The 18,176-nt window shown below is 63.9% G+C and overlaps 1 protein-coding gene across 1 annotated transcript in view; it reads right to left on the reverse strand.

Moving 5' to 3' along the window:
• Positions 1-3,435: 3,435 nt before the first annotated feature.
• SDK1 (sidekick cell adhesion molecule 1) overlaps positions 3,436-18,176 on the reverse strand; it is a gene marked incomplete at its 5' end in the record, with an annotated part of 555,106 nt that continues 540,365 nt past the window's right edge. Inside the window, 5 exons of the mRNA XM_081133971.1 lie at positions 3,436-4,712; positions 10,393-10,522; positions 10,888-11,008; positions 12,834-12,971; positions 14,805-14,969. Coding sequence (XP_080990097.1) covers positions 4,461-4,712; positions 10,393-10,522; positions 10,888-11,008; positions 12,834-12,971; positions 14,805-14,969 — 806 coding nt within the window. The 3' untranslated portion in view covers positions 3,436-4,460. The remainder of the gene's footprint in view (positions 4,713-10,392; positions 10,523-10,887; positions 11,009-12,833; positions 12,972-14,804; positions 14,970-18,176) is intronic.

The following is an 18,176-nucleotide window of genomic DNA, read 5'->3' on the forward strand; positions in this document are numbered from 1 at the left end:
GACGTGCAGACTTACGCCTCCGTTTACGGGGAGGCGGAGCAGGTGTTCTCGCCTCTGGTCGGGCGGCCATGGCTCGTGGCGCGGGGGTCAGCTGCCCGCCTCCCTCCGCTGTCCCCGCTGCCCACTGCCTGCGCCGCCTCCTGGGTGGCACACGAGTCACTCGGGAGCCTGGGCCCAGCGCCCAGAGTCTGACTTGACCGGTGTGGGCGCGGCCTGGGCACCCGGGGGAAACACTGCCCGTGATTCTGACACGCACCGCGGCTGAGAACAGGGAGGCCGGCCGGGTCTGCCCCTGCCGGTGGCCTGGCGCCCGCTGCACCTCCGTCCCCAGGTCCAGCCCTCTCACTCCGAGGACCCGCAGGGAGGAGGGTCTTAAGGGGGAAGGCGGCCGGCCGGGCGGGGCTCAGCGGCTGAGCGTCAACCTGGGATCCAGGCGATCGGGGTTCGATTCCCGGTCAGGGCACAGGCCCGGGTTGGGGGCTCGATCAATGACTCTCATCATTGATGTTTCTCTCTCTCTCTCCCCCTTCCTCTCTCTGAAGTCAATAAAGATATATATTAAAAAAAAGAGGGAAGGCAGACCTGCCCTGCCCGGCACTCCCCCCACCCTGCAGAGGCCAAGTCAGGGGAGGGCACCTGGGAGACCGTGGGGGGCATGAGGGTGGTGCTGAGAAAGGTGCCGTCCACTCAGGCTCCTCCGCCTGCTCAGGCCACCTGGCTGGCTGCCTGGGCGTCTGTCCCTGGAGAGCCCCAGCCCTCAGTCCGTGCACCCTGCTTTCTGCAGGAGCGGGGCTGGGACGGGCCAGCGGGGGGCCTGGCCAGCGGGGGGCTCGGACAGCGGGGGGTCCCGTTCCAGAGCTTATCTTTCTGCCCCGGGATCCAGGAGTCGTGTCATGAACACTGTTGAAAACCACAAGCACACAAGAAACAAACTGAGATTTTTATTAAAAATCGTGCCCGTGGCGCCTCTCGATCTTCCTACGCGTTGGGTTTCATTTGTTTTTGGTTTTCTGCCGGATTCCAGAAACCGCTGCCAGGGAAGCTCAGGGCTGACCTGGGCCCTCGGTTGACCCGGAGGTGGGAGGTGACGCTGCGAGGACAGATGTGGGGACACGAGGGAGCCCCGCAGCCCAGCGCAGCCCACAGACTTGTGTTGCTCCTGCCTGTGGGCTGCTGCACGTGGCGGGGATGCTGAACTGGAGCCACACTGGACACGCCCCGAGGGCTCACCGGGAGGACAACTCCACTGCGTGCCCAGAACTAGAAACCCAAAATCTACGTGGGCACCGCGTGTGGTCAGGCGTGGCCGGGCGTGGCCGGGGCGCGGCCAAGGAAAGCACAGCATCCCCGGGTTCGCAGAGTGAGGGCGGCCTCCGGGCGGAGCTCACTGCGGACAGCCCTCCACCAGGTCCCCTCCCACGCTGCCCGGTGGGGAGGGTCCCACGTGGCCGCCCTCAGGGCTTCCTCAGCTGAGTCCGAGGCCCATTCATTCAGAAGAAGGCCCTGGAGGCCAAGTGGATGTGCTTCACGCCCGCCGGGCACAGAGATGGCCCTGAGCCAGCCCTACGCCTGTGTGGAGACTGGGGGTGCCCTGAGGACAGGGGAGCCCTGCAGAGCCACCCTGGCCCCTCCGGCTGTGTTGCTGCACCCGCCTCCTCGCACGGGAAGCCTGGCTGTTGGCGCCGTCGTCAGCGACCAATCTGAGGGCGTCTGGGCCGGGACTCGGCTGCTGTTCCTCTTGAGGGTGGCCCCCGAGCGACGTCCTGCAGGAGGAGGGCCCGTCTCATCTGCCCTGGCCACAGAAGCGCTGCTGGGCTCTCATCAGAGCTGAGGCTAAGACCCAACATCCATTTTCCTGGCGTGACTTTTTTCTTCCCAAAGACAAGAGGTTAGGAGTGGGCGCTTCTCGATGCCGGTTCCTCGGGGAGGTGACATCTAACCAGAGACACAGCTCTGATCCTTTGGTATAGGTGACCCCACGGGCCGGAGCCCCGGGGACGCCGGGCGCAGGTGCTGACAGGCCGTCGGCAGCCACGGCGCAGCACAGCCTTGCACAGAGAATCCCACACAAAAAATTTACCCAAAGCAGAGAAAACACAGGAAATAGAACGAGCCTGGAAAAGGATTCATGTTGTCGTCACAAAGCCCAAAAGCAAAAAGCACACCTCAGACCAGTCGTCTGGTCCTAACGTCCCCGCGCTCCTCCCACCCTTCAAGCAAAGTCCGCGTGGCTCCAGGAGGCAGCGTCTGTCCGTCTCCAGCGTCACGTGTCTTACGCGGCGTCCAGGCTGCTCCCCGTGGCTCCCTGGCCCTGTCGCTGCCGTGGGGCCGGAGAAAGGAGGGGCTCGGCCCCGAGGGGGGTTCCGTCCAGTGAGCTGCAGGCGCAATTCTCACGAAGAACTGGCTTTGGGCAGTGTCTGGGCGCTTTGGTCTAGAATATTCCCCCTCCACTCAGACAAACGGAGCAGTGCGGGGGGGGGGGGCTCCAGAGAAAGGAAACTTCCCAGAGCTGCTACATTCGGAAAAACGGGCTTTTCCCCAACACAACACTCTCCTGGGTCCCGGACTTGCAGCAGCTCTGACAGCAGAGGGCCAGGCCCGCCCCTGGAGGGTCCGACGAGAAAGGCGGGCACACACTCTGCAGGGCACGGGTCTGCCCCCCGCCCCCCGCATCCCTGCTCCCTGTGCCCGGGGTGTCCTGTGCCGCACTCCGACCGGGGAGGGGGGGGAGGCCCTCCGCGACCCAGCCCTGCCTCCGCCCGGGGGCTGAGCACCTGGGCCTCAGCTGCCTCCCACCTGTCTCAGCGATGTGACGAGGGCTGGATGCACAGCTTGGTTGACTCAGGTTTCCGAGCAGTTTGTGCTATTTTCATGTAGCTAAAAGTCTAAAGCAAAACTATTAACAACAGAAAAAAATGTTTCCAGAAAACCTGTTAAAGCTGAAAAGCTGGACTGGGGTCAGGGGAAGGGACAGCGGCCGCACCGGGTCATGAAGCAGCGGGCAGGGCCTGCGCCAGGCAGAGGCGGTGCCCAAAGGAAGGACCGGGCCGTGTGCACGGAGGCCTGGTGGGCACGGAGGGCCTGGTGTGCACGGAGGGCCTGGTGTGCACGGAGGGCCTGGTGTGCACGGAGGCCTGGTGTGCACGGAGGGCCTGGTGGGCACGGAGGCCTGGTGGGCACGGAGGCCTGGTGGGCACGGAGGGCCTGGTGTGCACGGAGGCCTGGTGTGCACGGAGGGCCTGGTGGGCACGGAGGCCTGGTGGGCACGGAGGCCTGGTGGGCACGGAGGGCCTGGTGTGCACGGAGGCCTGGTGTGCACGGAGGCCTGGTGTGCACGGAGGGCCTGGTGTGCAAGGAGGGCCTGGTGTGCACGGAGGGCCTGGTGTGCACGGAGGCCTGGTGTGCACGGAGGGCCTGGTGTGCAAGGAGGGCCTGGTGGGCACGGTCGGGTCGGGGCTGCTGTGTGTGGTCAGGGTTGAGGGGCTGACATGCACGAGGCGATCAGAACCCCGTTTCCTCAGAGCCTTTGCTTTATTTGGAGACACTGTCGCTTCCCATCCGCCCCATGTACAAAGCTAAACAATTAATAAAAGGCACCTGGAGACAGCAGACTCATTCATTTCATGTGACATATTTTAAAAAAAGGTAAAAAGATTTAAAAAATACTCTGGCTGACAATGCACCTCTCCCACAGCGGTTCTGCAGCGCTGTCTCCCTCGGGTGGGCGGTGGCCGTGTGCTGTGTTCACGGAGGAGCCGGCTCCGGGGGGGTGTGTGGGGTGTCCAGTGGGGGGGGATTTCCTGCTCCCGCTCTGTCCAGTTTAAAGGAAGGAAGGAAGGAAAGAGCCCGTGTTTCGCCACTGGGATGACACAGGTGTGGCTGCCGAGCCAGCACGAGCCAGAGGACAGCACCTCGGAGTCTCCTGCCCGGCGGGAGCGGTCAAGCTGGCCCCCCGACCGGAACTGCCGAGCGGGAGCATCTCAGGGCCCGACGGGGCAGCCGGGGCAGGAGCGCGGAGCCGGCCAGACCTTCCTGCAAACCCCTGGGGGCTGCCCCTTCGCGGGTGGGGCAGGGGAGCCCTGGTTGTGCGGGGAGGCCGGGAGGTAGAGAGGAGGCCGAGGGTCTGGGGGCAGGCGGCCTCGCTGACCCCGCTCCTCCCCCTCCGGCCTCCGGGGTGGGCGCCAGATGGAGCCGCCCAGCCTGGGCCCTCGAGGCCGGGTGCCCAGCATTGCACCAGAGAAACACACCTTCTCGTAAAAAGAAAAGAGAAACAAAGGATCCCCTCCTGCAGCCACGTTACAAAAAGCCACTGGAAACCGTCCTAATGGGAACCTAGTGTCACTCGGAGCAGGCAGGACGTCGCCTCTCAGGCTCCTTTCAAACGCAGACGTGAGCTCAGTTCCTGGAGCTGATTGTCTTAGGAACAGACTCCGGGGTCCCCGCGGTGCTGGGCGAGGCCGTCACACGAAGGAGGAGAAGCCGGTGAGCGGAGTCCGGGCGCCGGGGCCCGCGGGCGCGAACACGGCGCTCTGCGTGGTGACCACGGTGTGCAGGGGTGGGCCCTCGCCGCCCGCCACGGCCTCGTACCTGTGCGGGGCCGCCCGCCCCCCCGGGGCCTGCCGCTTCCACGAGTTGTAGTAGGTGGGGTCGCTCAGGTAGTGGTTGACGAAGGAGTGCTGGGGGGGCGCGTCCTCCGACTCCGAGTCGGTGCCCTGGGGGAGAGCGAGCTGTGAGCGCGGGAGGGGGACGGGGGACAGGGGTCACAGGGCAGCAGGGGCCACCAGGGAGGGTGGCTGGGGCAGCAGGGCCGAGCTGGAAGCAGGGAGTGGCCAGGAGGCAGGGCTGCCATTGGTCACCCAGGAGGGACAGTGCCCGTCAGCCAAGGATTTCCCACCGCCCGCCCCTTCCCTCCTCCCTGTGTCCCCCACCCCACCCTACCACCCAAGGGCACCAACTCTGCAGGCCTCCCCGCCAGACCCCCGGCCGAGCTCAGCATCCCCTCCCTGCCCCAGGGGACCTGGCAGAGGCACCTTCCCTAAGTCAAGAAAGAGCCCATGGAGTTGGTAGCCGGCCAGCCTGGAAGTTCAAGGTGGACGCAGGAAGCCGTGGCCCCGCCCCTTACCCTCCCTTGGGCTCCAGTCCCAAGCTGTGGAGAGACCGGCCCCACCTGCCCTTTTTAGGGACACAGGGGTCAGGAGGCCGGGGTGTGTAAAGGGGTGAGCAGCCCACTCGCCCCAGAATCACCAGGGAGGTTTCCTGAGCCCAGCTCCTGGCTCATCGGGTCTGATGGGACCCGGGGTGATGAGTCCAGGAGCTGTGCGTTCCCATCGGCGGCTGTGCCCGCTAGCCCTCCCCACCCGACGGTCAGGAGTGGTCAGGAGTGGACGCTCTGTCCCTGGGCTGACCCCGTCCTCTGGCTGCCAGCGTTTTACCCCGCGAGCCTCCAGGCTGAACGGAAACCCTCATGTGCAGAGGGTGGGGACATCCTGGGATCCCTTGGACAGGACAAAAGTCTGGACTATTTATGAAGAAGGTCACGTAGGTCACAGGTTTGGGGTTTTCGGGACGTGAAATATACACTGTACTGTGGGGCAGACGGTCGGCGCTGAGCAGTCACCGAGTCAGAGCTCGGGCGTGTGGGGCTCGCGGGGCCCCTCCCATCACCCCCACGATGCAGGGACATGGGCTCCTCCCTGACCCCAGGATGACGGTGGTGACACTCGAGGTGCCTGCGGCTGCTTCTCCGTGGACGGTGCTTGTAGCGGCACCGTGACCTGGAGGCGGGCGTGGGGTCCGGTTCTATGGATGAAGAAAGGCTGAGACGCCAGCCGGTCCCCGGGGCTCGCGGCGGGTGGAAGCCCTGCACCCGTCCCTCCTCCGATGAGGGACCTGCCCCCGGCTCCAGGCGCCCCCTCCATCAGCTGACGGGGCGGCCACCCCACCCCCGACTCCAGAGCCCCGAGCCCCGAGATGAAACGCCGCCCGGCCGCTGATGGGTGGGGGCCTGACCTCGCCTGAGTGACCCGACGGCTGCCCGGCCCCCACGGGTCACGTGGGACTCGACAGCCCCACCGGGAAACACGGTTCTCAGTGCAGCTGCCTCGGGGTCCGGGTGAGAGGCCGGGCGCCGGCCGCTCTGGCCGTTGGCTCAGATGGGCTCCTCCGCTCTCCAGAGCCTCGGGGGGTCACAGGCAGAGCTCGGCGCAGCCGAGACGGGAGGAAAGGGGGCCCGGGGCGCCCCGGGGTCGGCCACCGGCCCAGCTGTGCGTGTCAGCTCTTCAGACCGACCTCGGCTCTGCGTCTCCTGACGCTCGGGGAAGGGCCTGCGGCGACACACGCCGAAGGCGCCTCTTCTCAGGACTTCACCGAACATCGGACGACAGCCATTTAGCTCCAGTGTCACATGGGGTCAGGGTCACGACGGTCTGAGGGCTGGACGCAGCTTCAACTCTCCCCCCTCAGACCTCATCTTCCTGGGCTCCGGGCCTCCCCAGTCGCCGTCCCAGCCGCAAAGGATGCTCACGAGCAAGTGGGAGAAGCAGCCGCTGGATTCAGTCTCCTCACCTTGCGTCCGAGAAGCACGGCCCACGGAAGCCAGCGGCTGGCTCAGGGCCACACGAGGGAGGGACAGTGGGGCCAGATCCAGCACTGGTGTGGCAGCCACAGGCGCAGGAACGCTTTGGGGACATCTCCACCACAGTTTTGTAAAAGGTTAGGGAAGCGCTGTGGCTGGTCTCATGCCAGGTCTCCCCGAGTGGCAGGCGAGTCAGCACATGCACGTCCCCGTGCCGAGGGCTCTGCTCCATCAGCCCGTCCAGCACCCAGGGGGCGACCCTCCGGGCACGCCTCCCCCTTTCTGCCCTGCCTCCCCCTCCCTGCAGCGTAGAGAAGCGGGGTTCGTGGTGGCCAGTGGGACCAAGGTGCTGTCCGGAGGAGCCTCTGCTCTCGCAGGTACGGCCCCGCTGGAAGAACACGTGCATCCGGTGTCCCAGCCACGTGTGCGCCGACGTGGTCAATAAAACCAGTTTCACTCAAGGCTGCTTAGCTCTGTGTCATTAGGTATTTCCTACCAACGATCTAAAAGTCCCGCACATGGGGACAGGGGTCGGTGACAAATGTGGGTGCTGAGAAGAAGTCCTGGCAGGAGACCCCGTCAGGGTGGTTGTCTGGCTCCCAGTGACGTCCCAGGGCTCGCGTCTGGGCTTTGACCTTCAGGGGGTGATCCTTCTCTGCATTTCCTGTGGGCTGAGTGGCTTGTCCTTCAGGAAACAGTGACTGGTTCACGGGTGAGCATGTGACATAAGCTGAGCCAATGGGAACCTGCCCTGGGACCTTTCTCACTAGAAGAGCAGTCCCCGGAGTGGGGACAAAGCTGGCAGCCGTGACCTTGGTGGCAGGGCCCGTGGATCTAGCCAGGTGGTTCTGATGTTTCCAAGGCCAGTGTGGGAGGAGAGGACAGTCGTGCAGACAGGAGACAGGACACTGAGGTCGGAGAGAAGTGAGAGCCACCGGGTCACATGACACAGGCGGCCTCGGCTCCTGCTGGGACACCCACCCTGCTCGGGACGCCACGCTCCGTGTCGTGTTTATGCAACATTGTTAGTTTTTAATGGGGATGCACTTGAGTGAGTTAGAATTACTGACAAAAAGAAATGCCGCAGGATCTTTATTTTCCTACGTTTCCTGTGTGACAGGCAGTCTCCATGTGGGTTTGTTTCCCAGGAAACCGCTCAGCCCCGGGTGTGAATGACGAGGTGGCTGCCGGACTGGGGGAGCTTCCAGGTGCCCGGATGCCCGGCAGCCGCTGACGGAGATGATCGCGGGCTTCTGGTGTGTCCGCGAGACGAAAGGCTTGGTTCCATTAGGGGATTAATTAGGCGCGAGGGGCTGCGTGGAGCAGGGGAGATTTCCAACACTGTGCCTTTGGGTTTTGAAACAGTTTTTAAAACGCGATGTGAACAGCAGTCCTGATACAATTCACAGGCAGCGTGTCACAAAACGGTGACAGACCCTCATTTCCAGCCTGAGCCACAGCCAGAGCCCAGCCTGTCCTGTGGCGCCCACGGCCTAATTCAGAGCTGCGCTGGTCAGTCAGGTCCTCGTGCACCAGAGGCCGATTCCTAGGGTTTTCCCCTGGGCGGCATTTCCCGAAACAGTTAAGGAAACCCCGGGGGGCGGAGAACAGCACCGCGGTGCTGTTGGTGGGACGTGGGCTCCTGGGAGCTCTGCCTGCAGAAGCCCCGAGTGTCTGCCTCCTACCCACCCCCGGCCTGCCCGGGAGAGGGGCCTGGACACCCTGGGCCACACACTGACCCCGGGCCCGGGATGTGCTCCATCTTTACCCCGAGCCTCTCGGGGTGCCCTGTATGTGAGCCTGGGAGCAGCGTTCAGTAGGATGAACATCGTAGCTCTAAGTCCAGGTCCGCGTCACTGTGATTGTCTGCTTGAGGGAGGGCTCTGGGGTCTGGGAAATCCCACTGTCGGCCTGTCTGCTCTCCCTGGACCCCCGCCTCCCTCGCTGAGGCCTCTCCCTGGACCCCCGCCTCCCTCGCTGAGGCCTCTCCCTGGACCCCCGCCTCCCTCGCTGAGGCCTCTCCCTGGACCCCCGCCTCCCTCGCTGAGGCCTCTCCCTGGACCCCTGCTGAGGGCTACCTGACAGCTCTGCAACCTCCCTCTGTTTATGAAAGTTGGGTGTGAAGGGCCCGGGCGGAAGTCAGTGCCACGCCAGCCAGCCAGTGTCAGAATCAGCCAGTTTCTCTCCTGTCCCTCTGACCCTCAGGGCCATCGACTGAATGCAGAAGGCACTCCCAGGATGACTGTGGGAGCTCAGCAGGTCCCCTCCCCAGTGGGACAGGAATTAAGTGGGAAAATCATTTACAAACAATCATTGAAAGTCCCTGGAAATGGTGCCAATGGCACAGAGCAGGTGGAAAAAGATCTGTCCCAGGAAATATGAATTTTACTAAGACGGCACCTGACCCACGACCTGCGCCCTGGCGCCCAGCCCAGGGTGACTGAAGCAGCACTCCGGGCAGAGGTGGCGCGGATGACGAGGCCCCTCTCTTCTTGGCTCCTGATCTAGGAAAGGGGTGCGACCTGGGGGGCAGCTGCTGGCACCTCTCACCCACCTGCTGGCCCCAGCTCCATGGTGTGAACTCTATTCCAGGCAGGGTTCCCCCTGAAGAGCCCCTGGACTGAGACAGATGAACCTTCCAGAACTTCTGGGTGCCGGGGCTGCCTTCCCCATGCCCGGGGCTGCGGGACAGCCGGGACTCAGATTTATAAACAGAAACCGGGAGCAGAGCAGAGCAGGCAAGATGGGCCCACGGCCGTCCCCTTGCCCTGGGAGCCCATATTCACACCAGAATGTTAAAGAAGCCCTTGTATTGAGTCTCGGGGCTCAATAAGCCTGAATTCAGGTCAAGATGAGGGTGAGACTTATCTTAGATTAAATATTGATCTGGAGTAGAAATGCCAAGAGGTGGGGTGGGCCTACAGGCCCAGAAAACGGCCTGGTGACTCTCCTCCCTCCGAGGCCTGGCAGACCTGAGGCCTGAGTTTAGGGCTCGTGGGGAACCGGCTCCCTAGGTGCCCGGTCAGCCTGCCCACACCCACTCAGCTCCATAACTGAACACCCCACACGAAGGAGGCCTGAGGTATGCAGGCCCCAGTCCTGGTCCCGGGGTCACGGTGGGGGTCCCAGCAAGACGCACACTCACGCTCCCTCAGGGCGAGGCCTCCCTCTCTGCCCAGTGACGACAAAGTCATGTCTCGAGTGGGAGCCCACCTGACCTCTTACCTGACCCAGAGCTGCTATGGGAAATTCCCCAATTTAGTACAAGGGGGCAAGAGAAGTGGGGCTGGAGGGAGGGGAAGCATCGTGGGGGAAGGGGCGGGCGGTCCCAGCTTCTATCAGCCTTGCAGGCTCAGGCCCTCTGCCTCTCCAGCTGGGGTCCGGGGGCCACCCAGTCCTATGGCACCTCCAGGTCTCACTGGGTCTGTCTGAAAGCGAGCGGAACAAGAGTGGCCTGCAGATCTGAGGCCCACTTTGGGCACATTATGGGTCTGCGTGCCGGCGGGACAGGGACCGCCAGGGCCCATGAGATCCAGCAGGCAGGTGGCCACGCCCTGGAGCAGTCACAGGACCCACGGGTGCACCCTCAGCATCCCCGAGTGCCCACAGAAGTGGGTCTGCTGAGAGGTGGGACCAGCTGCTCAGGGCCGTGCGAGGGGCTGACGGGCACTTAGGGCCGGAGGTCTGAGCTCGACGCCTCCTGTCCCTCCCCCAGCTGTACCTGGAGCCGTCTGTCCTCGTGAGACCCGAGTGGGACAAGATGCCGGCGCCTGGAGGGAGGGGGCTGGGGACAGAGGGGAAGGGGCCGCAGCACTGACCTCGGATTCCGATGCGTCCACCGACTTCTCGGTGAGGTTCATGCTCTCGGTCAGCACGGCCCCGTTGTACTTGTTGCAAAGGTCTTCGTCCGAGTAGTGCAGCCCACCGGGGCTTGGCCGGGGCGGCGACCTGCAACTGGGACCAGGCCCCGTGAGGGCTCTCTGGGCAAAAGACACCTGCCCGGGGCCTCCTGACCGCCCGCTGGCTTGTCAGGGCTGAGGGGGAGGGAACCCACGGCCTCCAACCCATGCAGACAATGACCAGCCTGTGCAGCTTCAGGTGACCCCGGGGGGACCAGGGATTCTCTAACCCCAGGGGCTCAGCTGCTGACAGAGCCAGGGGGCTGTCAGGCCTCCCTGGGTCCCCTCCCCACACACCTGGGACCTGCCCTCTTCCCGTCTCGGCCTCTAGCCACCTGCCCTGCTGGGTTGGGTGGGGAGTGGGCTTGGGGCACGCCTGGCTACTGGGCCCCTGTGTGGCAGTGCCGTCCCTACCTGGTCCCGTTCTTCTTGGAGAAGGTCCCCTTCACACTGAGGTGGCGGCTGCTGAGCTCCAAGGCGGCGAAGCCCCCGTTGTCCAGGGTCATGGGCTCCTCCACGTGGGAGACGCTCTTACCTAGGGCCGGCCCGAGACAGTGAGCAGGGTCCCCACGAAGAGCCCCCCAGCTTCCCTGAGTGGGGTCTCAGCGAACAGCCCCCCGCTTCCCCGAGCAGGGGTCTCAGTGAACAGCCCTCCAGCTCCCGGGAGCCGTCAGGTCAGGCGTCACCGAGCCCTGCTGGGCAGACCCGAGCCGGCCAGCCCTGGCTCGGCCGGCAGGGCCTGAGGGTGAATCTGGGGAGAAACATGAATGTTACGACAAAGTTATATTTCAGGGCAGCGTTAGCATTTCAGGGTTTATTTTCCTGACACCAGGGTACCGGTTTCTTATCTATCGGGAAAGAGCCCTCAGAATGCAGGCTTCTTAAAAACCAGGGAAACTGAATACTTAAATTAAGAGCAACTCCTCACAACCACAGGACAGACAGTGAGTGGAGAGGACAGGTTACGGGGACAGCTAAGGGCAGAGAACAGCTTAGGGGACGTTCGGGTGGACAAGTATTTCTCCTAGGCTTCAATTACGAGGTTAAATTACTCGAGGGTGGGGCCGAGCACGGAAGCTGCAGGCCAGCTGCCTTTTCAGTTCCGTTTTCCGTGGGCGGAGAGTGAGAGGTGGGAGACCGTCCCTGCCGACCGGGCCTGGGAGGGCGTCGGCTCCGTGAAAGCACGCGCCATTCACGCCCTGCAAGTCCCACTGCAACGAGCTCTGATCCGGGAACACTTGTTAGCAGTGAACGGATACAGAAAAAATAAATCCTTTCCCGGAGGGATGAATTGCTAATGTCACTAAAGCAAACGGCGAGGTGCTCTCGGGCTGGTTTTATTAACCCTGCCACACAGTGACGGCGGTGCTGGTGGCCGGGTGGGGACCGCTCGGCCCTCCTCGGCGCAGACGGCTAAGGTGCTGGCCCCTCTATAGGTAGGACAGCCTCACGGGTCCCCTCTCCTGAGGGGGGGACAGGCGAGCCGATGGGAAGAGCCCAGTGGGACACGTCGGGGCTCAGGCAGGTCCCGTCCCGGGCCTGGCGATCCCAGAGCACTGGGCCTGGCTGTGGGGTCGCTGCGGGGCGGGGGGGCTAAGGCAGCCCACACCCTGGAGCTCAGCGATATCTGCCATGCGAAGGGATGGTCTCCTGGCAATTACGAGGTTTTTAAATGGAGGGTAACAAACACATAAAGTGAACCAATCTCGAGCATCCCATGAAAGGTGCAGGGGCGGAGAGGTTTCTAGCACACAGGCCCCTCTCGGACCTTCTTTGCCAGGAGCCACACTGTTCTGTCTTCCAGAAACTTCCGCTGTGGCCTTCCTGCACCCGGGGTCACACTGAGGTGCTGTTCAGTAGCAGCTTCGCCCCGTGCCCGTCGGTCCCTTTCGCTAACGATGGGGACGCACCCAGCAGCAAACACTCCCCGAGCACCTACTGTGTGCCAGGCCCGGAGCTCGTGCTGGAAGGGGCCCGTCAGGGGCTCTGAGCGGGGTGTGGGGTGGAGGGGGTGCAGGCTCGGTCAGGGAGACGCCGTGGCTGCCCGAGACCCTGCCCTCGGAGGTGCGGCCTGTTCTCACGGCCCTGAGCGCGCGCGTGGCCCTCGGCGAACACCCTCCGCTTTCTGATCGTATTACAAAAGGCCGCTGCATCTGCGCAGTGGTGCTGACGGGGTGGCTGAGACTCGCGGGCCAGAGCACCCAGGGGACCCGGCTGAGACCCGCGGCTACTCCGAGGGCAGAGCGGGAGCCTGGTGCGTCTGCCTCCCCAGCCGGCGGGGACGCCACGCAGGGCGGGCAGGGGGCGCCCGAGCGGGTCTGCGTGAGCCCAGCCCTCCCGGGGGCGGGGCGGGCGCCCACCTGTGCCGCAGCTCCGGTGCCGCCTGCTCTGCCCGCGCAGGACCAGGGCGAAGACCACCAGCAGGGCGATGATGAGGCTGGACAGGGCCACCACCAGCAGGAACCACCACTCCTCGTAGAACGGGGCGTCCGCTTGAGCTGGGGCAGACAGGCACACGGTCACGCTCGGCAGACGGTCGCCACCTGCCCGGGCCCGAGTCGCAGGGAGAGGGAGCCACTGTCTGGCCACCAGCTCCGGGCTAGGGTTCAGCAGGAGGACTCCCGCCCTCTCTGGGGACTGGCTGGGCTGCTCTGTGTCCCACGCTGTCCCCACTCAGCCTTCTCTGTCCCCGAGCTTGTCCTGCCTTGTCATCCACTCTGCCCTTCACGCTCATTTCTCATTTCACCTGCTCACAAGTGTCTGGGTTAAAGGAAAGGGGGGACAAAGTGCCGGGACGTCCCTCTCTCCATGTGCTGGTCCCTCCAGTTCCCCCACCTTCCCCATCACACCACCACCGCCTGGGGCCCTGGTCACCTCCTGCCCGCCGTGGTCACCTCCCGCCCACCCTGGTCACCTCCCGCCCGCCCTGGTCACCTCCCGCCCGCCCTGGTCACCTCCCGCCCGCCCTGGTCATCTCCTGCCCGCCGTGGTCACCTTCCTCCCACCCTGGTCACCTCCCGCCCGCCCTGGTCACCTCCCGCCCGCCCTGGTCACCTCCCGCCCGCCCTGGTCACCTCCCGCCCGCCCTGGTCACCTCCTGCCCGCCCTGGTCACCTCCTGCCCGCCCTGGTCACCTCCTGCCCGCCCTGGTCACCTCCCGCCCGCCCTGGTCACCTCCCGCCCGCCCTGGTCACCTCCCGCCCGCCCTGGTCACCTCCCGCCCGCCCTGGTCACCTCCCGCCCGCCCTGGTCACCTCCCGCCCGCCCTGGTCACCTCCTGCCCGCCCTGGTCACCTCCCGCCCGCCCTGGTCACCTCCCGCCCGCCCTGGTCACCTCCCGCCCGCCCTGGTCACCTCCCGCCCGCCCTGGTCACCTCCCGCCTGCCCTGGTCACCTCCCGCCTACTGTGGTTACCTCCCGCCCGCCCTGGTCACCTCCCGCCTGCCCTGCCAATGCAACCACCCTCGACTCAAGTCCATTCTTCACATGGCCCCAGAGAGATCTTTCTCAGAGAGAATCGGGTGCCCCCCCTTAGTCCATTCAGGGTACAAAGTAAGCCCAGAGGCCCCCAGCTGACCCTGCTCACACCTGCGGGACGGTGTCCACGCCTGGAAACCGCCGTTTGCAGGCCCCCGTGGGGAGGAGGGGGTCTGCCTGGCTCCCTACCGGCCTCCTCCACCCTCGGGGTCTCCCAGGCTGGGCTGTTTTATTTACTTCATACCCCAGCATAACTGAGCGAACAACCGGCCCCATTTCCAGATGTTTTCCGAGAAACAAATAGAAAAGGTTTCACTTATGAGCTGCTTTGAAGGAAGATGCTCACCTCCTGTTTTATTCTGTTTACTAAACACTGTTTCTTGGAAGGTGCCAGCTGACCCTGGGCCCTGCTCAGTGTCCCCCGCAGGGGAGCTGGTCCCGGGGCCCGTGCGCCAGGACACACAGGAGGCCTATTGCAGCTGAGGCCCAAGGCCCACAGCCCAGAAGGCACATCTGCTTGACGTCAGACCCCCCACTGGGAGGGGAGGAGGGGTCCTGGGTGATGTCACGTCACAGGCCACTCAGGACAGAATGGCACCTGAACCCACAGGAGCGAGCGGTGCTCAGCTGTCATCCCCTGAGGAACCCCGTGCTCTGACCTTCTCGGGAGCAGCCCCCCTTTGTTCCTAGGGGCACACAGGCCTCGCAAGTGCCGTGAGGATGTGGGAACCACACGATTGCCCCGTACGACGTTCCCCAGGCAGGCCCCCGGCTGCTGGGGCATCTGCAGGCTGCACCGTCCATCCAGCCTCCTTCCCTCAGGAGACCGAGCTCGGGGGGGGGGGGGGCCCTACCTGACACAGCCGTGGATGGGCTGCTGGGCTCCCCGTAGCCCATCTGGTTCACAGCCACCACGCGGAACTCGTAGGTCACTCCTGGCCTGAGCCTGTCCAGGCCGACGGTGTAGGATGTGGCGCTCCGGGGAATGTCCTTCACGAATGTGTCCCACAGGCCTTCATCTGCAAGAGTGAGAGCCACAGTGCAGGGAGAGCCATGGTGCAGCACAGCTATGGGTGCAGGGAGAGCCAGGGGTGCAGGGAGAGCCAGGGGTGCAGCACAGCTATGGGTGCAGCACAGCTATGGGTGCAGCGAGAGCCAGGGGTGCAGCACAGCTATGGGTGCAGGGAGAGCCAGGGGTGCAGACGGGCCACGGGTGCAGGGAGAGCCAGGGGTGCAGACGGGCCACGGGTGCAGGGAGAGCCAGGGGTGCAGACGGGCCATGGGTGCAGGGAGAGCCAGGGGTGCAGGGAGAGCCAGGGATGCAGCACAGCTATGGGTGCAGCACAGCTATGGGTGCAGCGAGAGCCAGGGGTGCAGCACAGCTATGGGTGCAGGGAGAGCCAGGGGTGCAGGGAGAGCCAGGGGTGCAGACGGGCCACGGGTGCAGCACTGGCCAAGGTCGGGGCCGCTTTCCCTGAATTCAAGTCCCTGGGCTGTGGCCAGCTCACAGGTCCCCTGCCAGGGGCACGTGACAGGAGTGTGGGAGGCTGGGTGAGGCACTGGATTCAGGGAGCCAAGTCCTTTCTCCCTCAGTCAACTCTGCTAAGGCTGCCGGTGGGGGATTCCAGACCCTCCGTTTTCTGCCTGGATCTCCTGGTTTAGGGTTTCTGGCCCGGGCTGCCCACTGTGTGCACACTGGCATTCACCCGACATCCCGCCGCCCCGACGCACACACGACCCCCAGCTGGGCCACCCCCAGCCCCCGCTGGTCCCTGCAGCGCCGGCTACGGCCTCCTGCATTTTAATGGGCAATGACGATTGAGGCGCAAACTGTAGACGCCAGCTCCTCTGCCGGCCACTGCGAGCTCGGGGGGTGCCGGGCAGCCTCGGGCAGGGCTGCGGGCCCCCGGCGCGACTCCGCCTGAGCTCCAGCATGTCACGTCGTCACTTGTACCAGACACTTAACAACCATTAAATGGTGACTTTTAAGTTATGTCTATTTGACCACAAAACTAGATACTGAATTTACTTAAGTCCTGACCTACGGGAAAACGTTAAAACAGAAATGAAAGCCAGAGAGGGTGGGTGCAGAGAGAGGAGGCAGCGAGTGGACTTGGTCCGCGCCCGGGCCCACAGGACCGGGGTGTGTGAGCCGTGACACCTGCCCTAAGAGCCCAGAGGCCCCGGGGCAGAGCCTGGCCCAGCGCCCGTGCGCTGTGTGACCCTCAGCCAAGTACCGGGCCTCTCTGTGCCTCACCTGCAGGGTGCCAGAGGCATCCGCATCCTCGCTCGCGGCGAGGACTGAAGCAGCTAATATTTGTAAAGCGCAGGCGTGCTGGGCCTCAGACAGACACCCAACCTCTGAGGCGGTAAGGAGGTCGTTTGGTTAAAAAGTGGCAAAAAGAATCCCCAGAACGTCCGTTTGAAGCAGTGGCCCTTCGTGAGTTATAGTTTCTCCTGTGGGCACAGGCAAGTGGTCTTTTCAAAGGAGCCGGAGGCCGGGGGCGAGAAGCGCGTTGGGATGTGACGCTCACGCCCGGCTGCTCGCGGGAGCCGGGGCTTATCGGCAACCGGGCTGGGCGCACACCTTGCGCCCCGGTCGCTGGGCGGATCAGCCCAACGGCAAACAGACAGGAAATTGCTGTGCGGCGTCTGTTTGCGCAGGATTTAGAGCCGGCGCCGATTAAGTCCTCCGAGTCACAGGTTAACGAGGGAACAGCGCGAACGAGCTTTTAACGGTACAAAGCGCTGGACGGCAGGAAGGTGGCACCGCGGCTATTTATTTCCAGATTTTCCACAACGTTCATTTCTCACCAAGCTGCCCATTACCACTAATGAGGTCAAACGGCGCCCCACAGCTAACCTGTCCTTCCCCCTGAGACGGGAGGTTTGCGTGCGCCGGGTCGCTGGGAATGACAATGCCGAGAGCTGGTTTTCTCCCACGGCTGCGCCCTCTGGGTGGGAGCCCCGGGGCCCCTGCGCCCACCCCGCCCGCCGCACAAACACTCCAGAGCCCTCTGGGCTCGGCCCCGCTCCACCCACCAGGGAAGGAGGCGGGATGTCTGTTCTCACCGGGCTCTGGGCAGGGGGCGGAGGGAAACCACAAGGGCATCCCCCCTCAGGCTCCTCCCGGAGGCCAGGAGGACCCGGCTGCCTCTGCCCACGGGCCTGCAGGGAGCACCTCCCCATGTCTGCCCCGGACTTCACACCCCTGGGCCTCGACGTTTTCCAGAGTTCAGTAAATATCTGCTGGCACGACCCATCGCATCTCCCCTCCCTCCCCGCCCCCCGCACCTCCAAGCCCACAGCCTCCCGTGGGGCCCGCACGCAGGCTTCCAGCAGTAACGGCCCCGTTTTATTTCACACTCACTGTGACCAGTCTCTTCCTAGCTTCATATGTGGAGTGACCACCCAGCATTTTCCTCTAAAGGGGGCAATTTAATGCTGTTAAAGAGACTAAAGAAAAAAAATACAGGCTCTTTTAAACTGGACCTTGCTGAAAACCACCGACAGGAAGGGGCAAAGAGTGACAGGCGTTCTCAGCCCGGCCTGGGCGGGTCTGTGCACCCCCGAGCGGTTCCCTGAGCGGTGGGTTCCCCGAGCGGTTCCCTGAGCGGCGAGTCTGCGCAACCCTGAGCGGGTTCCCCGACTGCCGTCTGCAGTAACGTCTCTGAAAAGCTTTCTTGCTGCCTCTAACCCTCCCTGTGCCATCACCTGGAGCCACGTTTTATTTTCAGCTCTGTCACAGCTCCAGGAATCATGTGCGTTTTTCATAAAAACATTTTAAAGTATTGATGCCGCATCTCAGCCCAGAAGGAGGCATTTAGCAACCCACTTACGGAGAAAAGCTGGGGCGGGGGAGTCAGGCCGAGAGATTTCCTTAAATTAACTGGAGAAAATGCGCACATTTTATTCCGCTGTCCTTCCTTCCCAAAATTAGCGTGTTCAGCACTTTAGACCTCACTTGCGACCCACCGGCTCCATCCGCACTAATGGGTAAGTCGTCATCGCGAGTGGGTAGGAGACGGGGTGGCTGCGGGAGGCCCACCCTGTCTCGCGAGTGGACTGTTCCCTCTGCGCTGCGCTGCTGGGCCTCTAAGCGAGTCAGCGACGGAGAGAAGAGTGTCCACAAGTCGGGGGCATGGCCTGCGGGTCTCTTGGCTGTAACGGGATTGTGCGCCCGGTTCTCCAGCACAGGGTGACCCCAACGCCCGGTTCCAGCCCAG

The sequence above is a fragment of the Miniopterus schreibersii genome (genome assembly GCF_964146895.1).
Source record: "Miniopterus schreibersii genome assembly, chromosome: 4".
Lineage (NCBI taxonomy): Eukaryota > Metazoa > Chordata > Mammalia > Chiroptera > Miniopteridae > Miniopterus > Miniopterus schreibersii.